Source organism: Scatophagus argus, chromosome 19 (genome assembly GCF_020382885.2).
Source record: "Scatophagus argus isolate fScaArg1 chromosome 19, fScaArg1.pri, whole genome shotgun sequence".
Classification (NCBI taxonomy): domain Eukaryota; kingdom Metazoa; phylum Chordata; class Actinopteri; family Scatophagidae; genus Scatophagus; species Scatophagus argus.
This window is the reverse complement of record NC_058511.1, coordinates 5778632-5791452: the sequence shown is the minus strand read 5'-3', so window position 1 is coordinate 5791452 and position 12821 is coordinate 5778632. Positions and strand designations below refer to the sequence as shown.

The window sequence follows — 12821 nt, the reverse complement described above, 5'->3', positions numbered from 1 at the left end:
TAGAGAAAATTATCAGCAGACAACTGCAACTACTTTATAATCCTACGTTTGCACAGTGATAATAATACAATGATATGATATATAATCGTATAGTCACAGAGACCGTTTCTCAAGACTATTTTTTTATAGTATGGTATTAGAGTACTTTACAATAAGGAAAGGAGCTGACTACTTTCTCCTCCACTGCTCCTCTGTAAACCCATTTAAACACATCTAGATATGATCTGGCTAAACATTTTACAGGCAATTAAGATTTTTCCTCTGGCAGTCGTGTGTGCATATGATTCACACCATCATTACAGCGTCTTATTCCGAGTGGGGTGGTTTGTTGTCTCACTCTCACATTTCTACTCCAACAAATAGAGACACATTATCACAGTCTGCCAGACTACCAGCAAGTTACTTCACTTCCTCTTTGCTTACTCTGTTTCCAGTTGGGTAATAACTCCTGCTCATTTCAGGGTTTGCTTCAGTTCCTGTTACTGGACAGCTAAAAGTTAGTGGGGGGAAAAGTGCTCCAGTGTTGTACAGTCTCCTAGAACAGACACAGCAATTTTAATTCTTTTATCTTGCAAAACGTGACTGTCTGACAGCTCTAATGTATTTTAAAAGGAGTTTTTTTTTTAATTCTGGCAATGGATTAAAAGAAATGTGTCCATTTCTAGCCCTATTCATCCTGGTTTTAATCCCCTCCATCTGCAAAGGTGAGTAAAACTCTTATGTTTTGATAGATACTGTGGTAGGTACAGCATGATGTTAAAATGTGGAGCAGCTGACTGGTCAGATGCTGTTTTTGGGAAATGCTGCTTTAATTTTGGTTTCATAACTGCTGTTAATGTTGTTAATAAAAAAGGGACCATAATTTAAAGATGTCTTGAATTGAGCTAGAAATAATTTCAGTTCACTACACTCATATTAGCCTTCTTTAAATCTGCATTGTAAATGATGATGACGATGATGAAGATTGTTATTATATTATTGAAAAGCAGCACAACAGCCCTACTAAATGCCCAATGCGTTATCACAGCAGTTTGTCAAATAGCAGTTTGTCCATTGATTTTGTGGCAGTCAGTGAGTTAAATATGGAAAATTTGTGTCCATGTACACAAAACCAAAAGATTAAATGAATGTTGTCAGTATTTCAGATTAATTTAACAATTACCAAAATCACAGTCCTTCCCCAACCTTAATGAAAGTGAATTCAAGGCTGTTTCCTGAACAGAAAATCTTTTTCTAACCTTAACCAAAGTGTTTTTGTTGCCTAAACCTAACAACAGACAGTAATCCAACCCTGGATTCTGGTGTCCTGGACTTCCTTCCTGTGACTCCACTGACACGGTTTATAAATGTAGTGTATCATTCAGTGAAAAACATGCTGCACAGGCAGAAAGGACAGCTGTGTCGAGAGTCACACATCTGTCTCCATGTACACAAATCCTGTAGTTTGGATTACATGACTGTTTGAAAAACTGTCGTGATTGTGAAAACTATTCCCACCCAAAGAGAAACTACACAAATCGAAATTGAACATGAACACATGCCAAAAGCTTTATTGATCATTTGCACATTTGTGAATGAACTAGTGTAAATACAGTCCATGGGAGCTGTTATATAAGAAAAAAACATCACTGTTTATGACTGGAGGACTTCCATTACAGCATCTTAAATTTTGTTTTGTTTTTGAATGATTGTTGGAAGGTTTAACCTGTTTTAGATTTGATTTTGGAGGATCAATTGTATAGGGATAAAAATACTTCATTGTTATGCGTTAGAACTATGTGCTACTGTATGTACAAAGTTTATACTGGAACTAACTGTGTACAGTTTTATGATCACACCTGGTGCTCTCAGATTTTTCACTGCTGTGGTCTTTGAAAGTACAGGTGCCATCACTCGCTGGCTTAGTCTCGCTCGTCTACCAAGGGCTTGATAAAGCTGAAACTGAACCAGGTGCTGCTCCTTTCCAGCATGTCAGCTAGCGCTGCTTTGCTGTACGATAAGTTTGATTCCACAAGACAAGTGCAAACTACGTTGGGCATATGAAGCCTTCTTGATTTTTTTGTTCCTGTCACATGCCTTGACACACTTCCTGATTTATTCAGGGGCTGCACATAGTGTGGGAAAATAGGTGGTGTGGGGGTCTGGGGTGGCGGGACTGTGTGTGCGAAGACACAGGACCAGTATCGGCTGAGAAACTTTCCGAGACCAGATGTGGAACTACAGTCCAGTGGTTTTTTTAGACAGTATGTTTCAGACCAAAATATTTTCACTCCACAGGAGAGGTACAAATTGGGTTTTAGTTAATCTCCCATGTAGAGGAGGAATTTGGAGCCTTAGCTTCATTGTTTTCAGATTGGCTCTTCTTCGCTGTTGGAGCTGTAATAAAATCTCCTGCTGTGCTAATGTACTCACAGTGCAACTACTGAAGTCTTCCTGTAGCTGCCTCATGTGGAAAACTTTCCACCTGCTACCGTTTGTGAGGCAGCAACAGGAAGTGTTGAGTGAACAAGGTTATTGACCAACTGCTAACTCCTTATGTGATATTGCCTTCTGATTTTATATTGCACTGTGAAGTTCTTATTTTATATCCAGTAAACAGGATACAACAGGAAAGGCCTCTTACCGCCCACAGTAACTCAGTGAAGCTTTCTCAGGGGAGCGAACTCTCTACAAGGCCAAAACATTGCCCAGAAAGACTGTTGGTGATTGCTCTCAGCGATGAAATTTTCTTGTCCTTGGTACTACTGGTGAAGACAGCAGTGACCTAATGAGTATTTCCAGTTAAGACATTTTAGCATGAGAGCAGCCAGTGAACAGTGCTGTGGTGTGGTATTCTTTGAGATTCAAATTGCCTAACAAGCAATGACAGACCACATTTATTTAATATTCTGCTGATTGCTAGATCAGCCACGATGCTGTTTACCCCATTCTGGTCTACTGAGGTTACTGATACAGTATCTCATCCTCTTGAAAAATAAAGGGCAGATGAGTTTATCCTTGTGTGATTGAAACACTGAAACAATGCTAAATTGTAAGAGAAGCCCAGGCTCAAATTCTTAGTAATGTGCAGAAGGCCTCCTGATATACAGCTTAGCAGACTGGACAAACAAGTTACCCTGAGTTAATTATAGAGCTTTAGAGGTGGTGGTGGTGGAATGCAAATTACGTTTCTGTTGAACAGAACAAGACCAGCTGTGTCCTCCTGTTCCTGGTCTTAACAAAAATAAACCAACCTGCTGGTGGCTGCAGCTGTACGAGAGAAAGCAAATAAGTGCAGTTACTAAAATGTCCCGCTGTCCCAATAATTAATCTAGTGGTTTGTTACATCATTAGGAAAAAATAGAATTTCATTTAACATTATACTTTCCTGCAGGCCTGCAGAAGAACAACTGCAACGTTGTCCCTAAAGATCCGTACATTGAAGTGGGATCCAATATTGAGATAGTGTGCCAGTCTTCGTGTATCCAGGAGAAGATCTTCTGGACACTGGACAACAGATCCATAAATGAAAGCCTGTCTAAAACTGTCAACACCTCACATACAGTCCTGTCACTGAGGAACTTCACTAAACCCACTGCCACACTGCAGTGCCACAGTGCCGATACTCAGCAAGTCCTCGGAGGCACCATCATCAGAACGTACTGTAAGATCTGTATTTAGTACTTCTGCTATTCATATTTACGTGGATGTAGATGAAATATATGACACCAGTGACCAACATTTATTCACAGCAAAACCAAGCAAAATATCATGCGTCCTACACAAGTTTCAGGCAAAGAGAGGTACACCGCAACTGTTCTCATGCGACTGGGAGCATCACACAGATTCTTCATTAGGAATTAACTACACTGTACTGTGCTGGTGGGTTTCATGCTTTCTTCCTTTTGTGTAAAAACTAATGCAGTAACAATTCTTTCTCTTGCTGACGTATGTACTTAACTTAAACCATGTATATCTTTCAGTACAAATTCGTCCTGCCAGCCCCCGATAGAACTCTGCAACTCGCGTGAAACGAAATGCACATCCAACTATGAAGATGTCGCTCGTGAAGCACGTTTGCTGTGGAATGACAACATTATCGTAAAAGTCAGAGCTAAATCTGCTGCTTGGGAAACTTTTTCTGACAATTACGAATTCACACCATTAAAAATATGTAAGTACCATAAAGTAAATTTTGAAGGAAAAAAATATATTTCTTAAAGGCCACCTTTCTGCATTTTGGTGTGTCAACATCAATCATATTCCCTCAGTGAAAATTCCCTGGCCGAAGTTTGATGTAACTGCCTTCTCTGATCGTCTCTTGATTGAGTGGAAGATCACGCCACGTGTTTCAAACTATCAGTATCACTGTCAAGTCAAATACAGCAAGGTGAGTCCCTCTGTGATATTTATGGAAAGCAACTGTGAAACTATGAAGAAAATATTGAACAAAATGCATTAATTGACAGTGATCAGAAAAAGATGACCTTAAACAAGCAAAGGTTTTGTAAATATGAATCGCTAAAGTATAGACTGTCACATCTCCGTTCATACCACGAGAAAACAGTGCATCTCACAATAAAACTGCAATGATTAAAGTAAACGTTTACATAGAGTTCGTAAGAGAAAAATGAAATCTACATTGCAGTGTATTTGAAAGGAACTTAGGAAATCTGTCATGTCATCTGGAGTCAATAAGACACAACAAATGTCTGTTAAACTACAATGACTGTTAAACCGCTGCTGGCAGAACACAAATAACTTTTCACAAACACCTTTCATGAAAATTAAAAGATGTAAAAATTAGACAACTGCTGTTTTTGATTCCGCCTGTGTTTGTGCACTCTTCCTTTGTGGCTGATTGAAACCATATCTGTTTGCCTGTTTGTTCTGGTTCTGTTTCAGGCACTCAATGAAGGAACTCCAGAGGTATAAGAGACACATTTTTCTTGGCATCATATTTCAGCAAAACACTGCACACTGCACAACATGAAATATCTGTTGAAAATTTGTCTTAGTGTCTTAACTTTGGATAGTGGAGAAAGTTGATTGATTTGGATCTTCTGGGACTTCCTTAGAATTTGAGTGCGTGTTTTTAGCTAAACTCTTTCTGTTTTTCCCAGAGGGTGCTCAATAAGACTCTGAAAAACAGAGACAAAGGAGAAATGACCATTGAAGAAGTGGAATCCTGCCACAACTACACTTTCATGATCCGTTGTGCTTTACATGACGCTCCCTGGAGTGACTGGAGCAACACGAAGACAGTTCTGACCAAACTAAATAGTAAGGACAAAGCCCAAACGTCTTGCATCACAGCGTAAGACAACAGGTTACTATGTCACCTAAGCACAAATAATGTTTCATGTGCTTCTTAAAACAGCTTATGTTATCATTGAGTTTTTGAATTTTAATGGCCCATAGATGGCATAGGAAGGTGCCTTGACCCTAGTGTGGTCCCAGTGCTCAGGGAAACCAAGGATCACACATTCATAGCAACTTTAAGTTGTCCATATATGTCCATAATTCCACACTTTCTAACAACATAAAAGGCTTGAATGTAAATAGTTTAAGATACACCCAATGCCAAGTTAGTGCCGCTTATTGGACTTCTTGATGGAATCCTGGAAAACCAAAAACAAACGACTGCTTATATTATTATAATCCCACAGTTGTTTTTCAGCTGCTACCATTAGCTGAAGGATAGTTCGTGTTTGGTTCCAGGTGTGAATAGTGGTCCTGTTGTTTTGACTGTATTTTTTCCCTCCACAGAAAATAACTTCAAGCCACAACTGTGGAGAAGGATAGCAGAACCCGACAAAAATGGAGTTAGAAAAGTTCATGCCATGTGGACTGTAAGTAAGCCTCTCAATTGTGCCTTTACATATCTTGAAATTCACTTCCTTTATTTCAAGACTCGCAGCACAGCTTTACGACCTGCATTTCCTTTTGATCGATGTGCTTCAAACTGTCTACGCAGGAGATTCCTTCAGAATGCCAGGACACATTTACCTTCGCTCTCAAACAGACTCCCTACAAGGAGCACATGACGGGAGTAGAGCATACGGTTGCTTTATGTGACAGTTCAGTTTGTGATGTGAACCAAGACGCGCACAGAATAAATCTCACAGTCTTCCAAAATGAAGTCCTATTTCTGGAGGACTCTGTACATGTTCCAGCCATTGGAGAGAGTAAGATTTAATGTTATTGATTTCACTTTCTTAATGGGTTACCAGAATTTGTGGATCATATTGCTTCATCGTAATGGAATGACACCTCATTCTGATGCATGTTAGTGATTTGGTATCAGGCAGTTAACTTCTTTTCACTTGAACTCATTTGGCAGGTTTACCTCAAGTTACTGACATCCAGGCCACAACCCTTGAAGGTGTCATTCTGGTCAGCTGGAAGGCTCCTGCTCAGCCTGTCAGTGGTTACGTGATCGACTACACCCACAATGGAAATCAGAACTACTGGAAGGAGACGAAATACACTAATGCAACACTGTTTGGTAGGTTAGACCACCAGCATAAAGTGGCTGATGGGTGTCAGACAGATGACCTGTGGATGGAATCCGAGTCATCATCAACTCCGTGCTGATTTATGTGCTTTGACTGAACTTTTCTGACCATTAGATCAGTTTGTATGTCTGGGTGTGGCAATTAATGGATTCACTGCTGGAGATTTAAAAGCTGCTCTTTAGTGCATTAGCCAGAGTGATCTTAGCATTTTATGAATGTTTTCTCGAGAACTGGATCTTATCACGAATATGAGTCATGCTGCATTTGGAAAACCTCTCACTCTGCTCTTTTCTGGGATCATTTTAGGGTGACTCTGTCAGAAGATTAATTTTGGGTTTTTTTTTTTTTTCAAATCTTAACCCTTTATTGGATAGGAACAGAGACAGAGGATGCTCTACTGCATGAATGGGCAAAAACTCCCACAGAAACACTCAAAAGCCTTCCCAGAGGAATTGAAGCTGTTATAGCTGAAAAGGGGGTTGGGGGTGAGGAGAGGCAACTCCTTATTAATGTATTTAGAATACAACATCATTAAAGTCCCTTTTGGTGAAACGGCCAGGTGTCCCAATACTTTTCCACATAATGTATTTCTCTCCGGATCAAAATGTGGGACCATTGGGCCATCCCAAAAGCCAAGCTGCTGGCATTGTTAAATAGCTTAGCAGGAGCAGAAACAGAATGAGTATTTCATTTGTGTTTCTGATGTGTTTACTTGTTGCTTTCTAATAATAAATGATCAGAACAGTCTTTCTTCCTTACAGACCTCCTGGATAAGAAGCCATACAATATAACAGTAACTCCCCTCTTTGGCGACAAGACTGGTCAAGGCACACAGGTCCTTCAGATCTGCTCCAGAGTAGGAGGTACATTGTTCACATTTTTTTTAATGATTACAAAAAAAGTATTATTTTACATATTTTACCAGAGTCATTTTGAAAACTTTATCTGTACAGATCCAGGGAATGTCACTGTCATCGGTGTTCAGGCTAAAGACAGAAGTGCCTTTGTGAGCTGGAGTGTGAAGTCTGAGGAGGCCTGCACTGGTGTTGTTGTGCACTACACCGTCTTCTACAGTGCAGAGAAAGGACCGCAGCTCAGTACGTCCACTGCAGACTTGTTTGAAGCTTGCAAATTAATTGAAGATAATTACTTCCTCTTACCTTTATTAACATTTCTGTCATGGCTTTTTTCTAGATGCTACTGTAGACGGTACAATGAGGAACATCTCTTTGAAAGATCTGAATCCAAAAACCCGATATGGCTTCTATGTCAAGGCAACAGCTCTTACTGGATCTGCCAGTAGCAGCAAGAGGTTCTTCGAAACCAAAAGATTTGGTGAGTAAGTCTATAAGGGCTTCTTGTGTATAGTAAACACACAGTTTCCACACAGCCTTGTATTTGAATACTTGAGTGAACTAACCCGTGACGGAGTGACGCGGTTGCTGTCTGTAGTTCTGTTTAAAATGCGTCTACCTTCAGGAGTGGATTGTTGTGGCAAATCAGGAAAGGCTGGGTGTGGTTGTTGTTCACCCTTGGTTACAAAGAACTCACAGTATTATAAGCCTGAATTAGGAAGTATTAACCATTCCAGATCATTCAGTTTTCTAGTCAACGCTCAAGCAGATGAATCACTTGCCTCGTATGCGTGTTTTGGCTTGTCAGGTGGAATGTGTGGGCTATCGAGGGGACATCCAAATGGTTGCCAGAACCCAGGGTTTCCCCACAGAACGTTGCATTGCAAACATCCATTCGTCCATCCATTTTCTATACCACTTTATCCGTCAGGGTCCTGGGGGGGATGGAGCCTATCCCAGCTTACTACGTGCAAGAGGCCGGGTTCACCCTGGACTGGTCGCCAGTCAATTGCAGGGCTGACACACTAAGACAGACAACCACACATGCACATAATCACACCTACAGGCAATATAGAATAGCCAGTTAACTTAACATGCATGTTTTGGGGCAGCCGGAGTACCCGGAGAAAACCCATGCAGGCACAGGGAGAACATGCAAACTCCACACAGAAGGGCCCAGGCCAGGATCTGAACCTGGAACCCTCTTGCTGTGAGGTGACAGTGCTAACTGCACCGCTTAATGTTGTGGCGTATAGTGTTAATGTGCAGTCCACGTCATTGAATCAGTTCACTGACTTTCGTGACTGATTCTTTGCTTTCAAGTAATATTGCTACAACAGCCTTCTCCTGAAATCAGTGACAGATGTTTTGAACTTGCCAAAACATGGAGGCCCTGAAGGGGGGGTGATACTCAGTGTCCCATATCCACAGCCTCCCACAGCCAATGTTTTTTTTTTTTTTGGATTCCTGGAAAACTGAGGGAAGTATCTTCAGACCCAAACAAACAAGAGGTTTCTGGATGCCAGCAACTGCAAGCAGAGGTCTGTGGGAAGCATCCAATAGCAAAAGACAGCCTGTGTGAAATAGGACTTCTTGTTTATATCTAAACATTTGTCTGGGGTTGTAATCACAAAATAAGAGTGAGTAAGAGTTGTTAATTTCCAAGGATTTAAAAAAAATAACATATCCTTACTGGATGAAACTTGACATGATTTAATGTAATTAGTTTACTGTCACATTATGATTGAGATGATTTATTTTATTTATTATTACAGTTATTTCTCACACTAAGAGCTAAAAGAATAGCGTGAGTAACACAGATGTCATGAATTCTTGCAGCTGTTGGTTTTGCAAAGCTCCATAAATTATAATCTCTGTAATATTAATGAGAACAACAGGCTTGATCACGGATTTCATGCATTCATTCATGAGGAAAAGTGAGCAACAAAATTCATTCTTTCTTTTACAGATCCAAGGCTCATCACGACCCTCAGTGTCTGCGGAGGAATCCTCATAGTCCTTGTGTTGTCTTTTGGGTTATGCTGCGCTGTTCAGTAAGTCTTTCATGCCAGTGAGATAAAGTGATATGGATGACACTGAATCAAGCACATTTCGATGTTGGCTATAATAAAAGGCAAACTGCGTTAGAATAACTTACAATGAAATGAAAACTGGGTCCTAATGATGCCAAATTATCTGCTTTTTAGGTGGAAGAAATTCAAGGAGAAGCCGGTGCCAAACCCTGCCCACAGTTCTGTGGCACTGTGGGCATCGACAAGACGTGAAAAGGTGAAAATGAGGAAGGAATTAGGTGGCGTGAAATACGTCTTTTTAAAAGTGCCTGAGACAATCCACTTCATCACGGAGGGTGTTTCGAAAACAATCCAGAATAACCCATCATATAAATAATTGTTAGTTGCAGCCCCCAGTGTACATTTCATTTCTGAACATGAAGACATAAAGTTTTCAGGTATATTCTCAAACACTTCTGTGTATTACCAGTCAGATATCATTAAAATTCAACCTTAAAAAAAACTAGAAGAATCAGCCTTTGCACATACAAATATCCACCAAGTATTTGTAGTATATAATTTAGTTGTAATCTTTATTATTTTTGTTCAGAGTTTTTGTTTGTGTTGTCTGGTGGCCTTTTGATTTGTTTTGTAACATGTTTTCTTTTTGTTAATTTAAAAAAAAAACTTTCAACACTTCTTTTCTTTGATTACGTATTAAAAGCTATTCAAGGGGCTTTAGATTTAGATGCTGTACTACTATCTGATTCTGTATCCAAGGTTGTATCTCCCTGGAGGATCAGACTGAAACCTTAGCACTTTATGACTTTTTGTTCACCTTTTCTGTCTCTGTGTGATGTGTCCATAGGAAAAGTGCCCCTTCCAGTTCCATAATCCATCCACAAGCGACTTTGGCATGGTTTACCCAGAGGACGCTCAGAGAACGGCCACCTCTCCACTAATTACGGGCTGGAGTGATAACCCAGAGCATTCCTCTGTCCCAGCCAGTCTTCCTGCACCTGATGTACAGAATACACACCCAGTTGAACCTCTAGAGACGCAGCATCCGTTTTCTCATGGAGAATCTACTGAACTGCTTGCTTCAGAGAGCATGCCTTCCAGCCCATATCGCAGTCAGAGTCCCGTTCCCGTAGAAATTCCTGCCCAGAGGAGCAGTAAGCGTGTTCCAGTGAAACATTTCGAAAAGACGCCACCATTAACTGTTTACGTCACTTTGGACATGTTTGAACAAGGTCAGGGAAGGTGAAACAAAAAGTAATTAACATTCCGCATAATCCACACAAGAACCGCAAGTCAGTCAGCTGTGAATGAAGCAGATGTGGTTGGAACTTTCAAAGATTTCCATGGTTGTGCGTGACATGATCTTGCTTGGCACTGTTACCACTGTGCAGGTAGAGACAAAAGTCTAATCTTGCGTCAGACTTCAATGGTAATAAAATGCAACATTCGTGCAAGATAAAAGTATATATTGCCATCTGTTACAATCACGTAATGTTCATAACAAAAGTGTGAGTAATATCTGTTTTATTACGTCACGTTGGTGTCTTCTGCAGTGATGATTACATGGAAGTGACTGTATATATCTGCAGCAACAGTTTTTGGTTTCATTTAGAGCAAATCCAGTGCTCGTAATAGAAGTTTTTGTTTTACAAAGCAGTGAAATTAGGACCCACATTATGCAGAGGAGGGGAAGGCACGATGGTCACCTCACAGCACAAGGGTTCCGGGTTTGAGTCCGGATCTCCGTCCTTCTGTGTAGAGTTTGCATGTTGTTTGCATGTTCTCCCTGTCCGGGTACTCCAGCTTCCTCCCACAGGGTCAAAACAGGCACGTTTGGGTAATTGGGTGCTCTCATAATATGAGCGACTGTATGTATTCTCATAAGCTCCTCTTATGTTTTCCTGTTGGTTATCAGTGATATCTGCACTTGTTAAAACCGTAGTTACCTTCCTGCTTGACACCAGAAAATCGGCACTCACTGCAATGTTTCCAGTTCAACCTGGCATCAGTTTTAACTATGACATAAGCTGCTTGGTAGTGTAGCACTTCATGTTTCCCAGCAATTTTAAGATGTGCATGAGGTAGCGTAGCTGTTTTTGTTTAAAATGAGGTGCAGATGGCTACAGAGCTACACTCAGTAAGCTGTTTACAGACATAATCGTATGCATTGTCACAAACTCTGTTTCATTTGTATTTTTTAGAATTGTGATGTTGTGTAAAGTTTGAAAACCTGCATGAGTTTTATAATAAGTGTACCATACTGAGCATGTAACAATAACAAACATCATCAGGGGCGCAGGAGCAGATAATCAAAAGGTACGAAAACATTAAACATGTAAAATCAAGCACAAAATGTTCGTGTTTTACAATCGTTCTTGTTGTTTGAGGACACAGTGTTTTTGATGTACTGCTTTTAATCACTTTCAAAGCCAGTGGATGATATGACCTGTGTTTAAAAACTACATTAATGGGTATGAAGCAAAAGATTTAATTGTAAAACAACAGTAAATACTGATAAGGAAGACGAAAATCTGACTCAGTTCGCTGATTAATAAATGTACTGACAGCTTGCAAAATCTTATGAAATGGAGGACACGGCTAACATAAATAACAGAAATCTTCAGAGCAGTTCACTAAAAGAACAACAGTATATTTATTTATTCATTGTAGAAAATGTAGATAGATCCTAAAGCACCAATTCTGTTGCTACATATCAGCAACATGTTTTGTTGCTGATTCTGGTCAAATCTGGCTCAAATACATTTTTTAACCACGACTCAAAAATGTACTAATTATGGCAAAAAAATAACACGAATGTCAGTTATAATAAAAAGGTGAAGTGGTGGCATTTTATATCCACAAGCTGAACTATCCACAAGCTCAGGAACAGAAGACTACATTGTAACCACGTTTCACATTTGGTCACATCTTCGGCATCCGCCTTGAAATTGAAAAAGAAGGATTTTAAGCATCTGGTTGGATGAAAAATGTAAATGGGAGATACGTGTTAAAAAAGTAGAGACAAAATGTAAAAAAGTAATCCAGTGAGAATCATATCTGGATATGAATGTGGAGTAGATAAGCAGGCAGACCTCATATAGAGAGATACACTGAACAAACAGGGGTAAGGTGTAGGTGACACAATGAGATGAAATACGCTATATAGACAAAAGTACTGGGACACCTGACCATTGCACCAACTAAGACTTCAATGACATCACATTCAAAATACATAGACATTAACATGGAGTTTGTTACCCCTTCCCAGCTGTAACAGTTTCCACTCTTCTGGGAAGGCTTTTCTCAAAATTTTGCACTGTCTCTGTGGGGATTTTTGCTCATTCACACAGTAGACCATTTGCGAGGTTAGGCACTGATGCTGGGCCAAAGTTCTGATGATGCTCTGGCTCATAACCTGCATTCATCTCAAAGGTTTT

The 12821-nt window shown here is 40.1% G+C and overlaps 1 protein-coding gene across 3 annotated transcripts; it reads left to right on the top strand.

Moving 5' to 3' along the window:
• Positions 1-68: 68 nt before the first annotated feature.
• LOC124050601 (interleukin-6 receptor subunit beta-like) lies at positions 69-11737 on the top strand. 3 transcript variants are annotated; one of them, XR_006841661.1, is made up of 17 exons: positions 72-704; positions 3374-3643; positions 3732-3861; positions 3963-4153; positions 4251-4369; positions 4885-4908; positions 5103-5262; positions 5749-5831; positions 5957-6167; positions 6323-6487; positions 7259-7360; positions 7451-7594; positions 7692-7832; positions 8160-8263; positions 8298-8892; positions 9321-9405; positions 9559-9612. XR_006841661.1 is itself a non-coding variant. In XM_046373313.1 (16 exons), exons 1-16 carry the CDS (start codon positions 599-601, stop codon positions 10628-10630), a joined length of 2412 nt encoding a protein of 803 aa, XP_046229269.1. In that variant the 5' UTR covers positions 70-598; the 3' UTR covers positions 10631-11737. The 3 variants fall into 3 exon arrangements, 1 of the variants encoding a protein (XP_046229269.1); XR_006841660.1 differs by having other exon boundaries at positions 69-704; positions 8160-8892; XM_046373313.1 differs by lacking the exons at positions 8160-8263; positions 8298-8892 and adding an exon at positions 10232-11737 and having other exon boundaries at positions 70-704; positions 9559-9640.
• Positions 11738-12821: the final 1084 nt, after the last annotated feature.

Coding starts and splice junctions, on each gene's coding strand:
- LOC124050601 (XM_046373313.1), top strand. CDS start 599: ATGTATTTTAAAAGGAGTTTTTTTTTTAATTCTGGCAATGGATTAAAA. Junction 4,370..4,884: donor GTCAAGTCAAATACAGCAAG/GTGAGTCCCTCT, acceptor GTTCTGTTTCAG/GCACTCAATGAAGGAACTCC. Junction 7,595..7,691: donor AGAGAAAGGACCGCAGCTCA/GTACGTCCACTG, acceptor GCTTTTTTCTAG/ATGCTACTGTAGACGGTACA.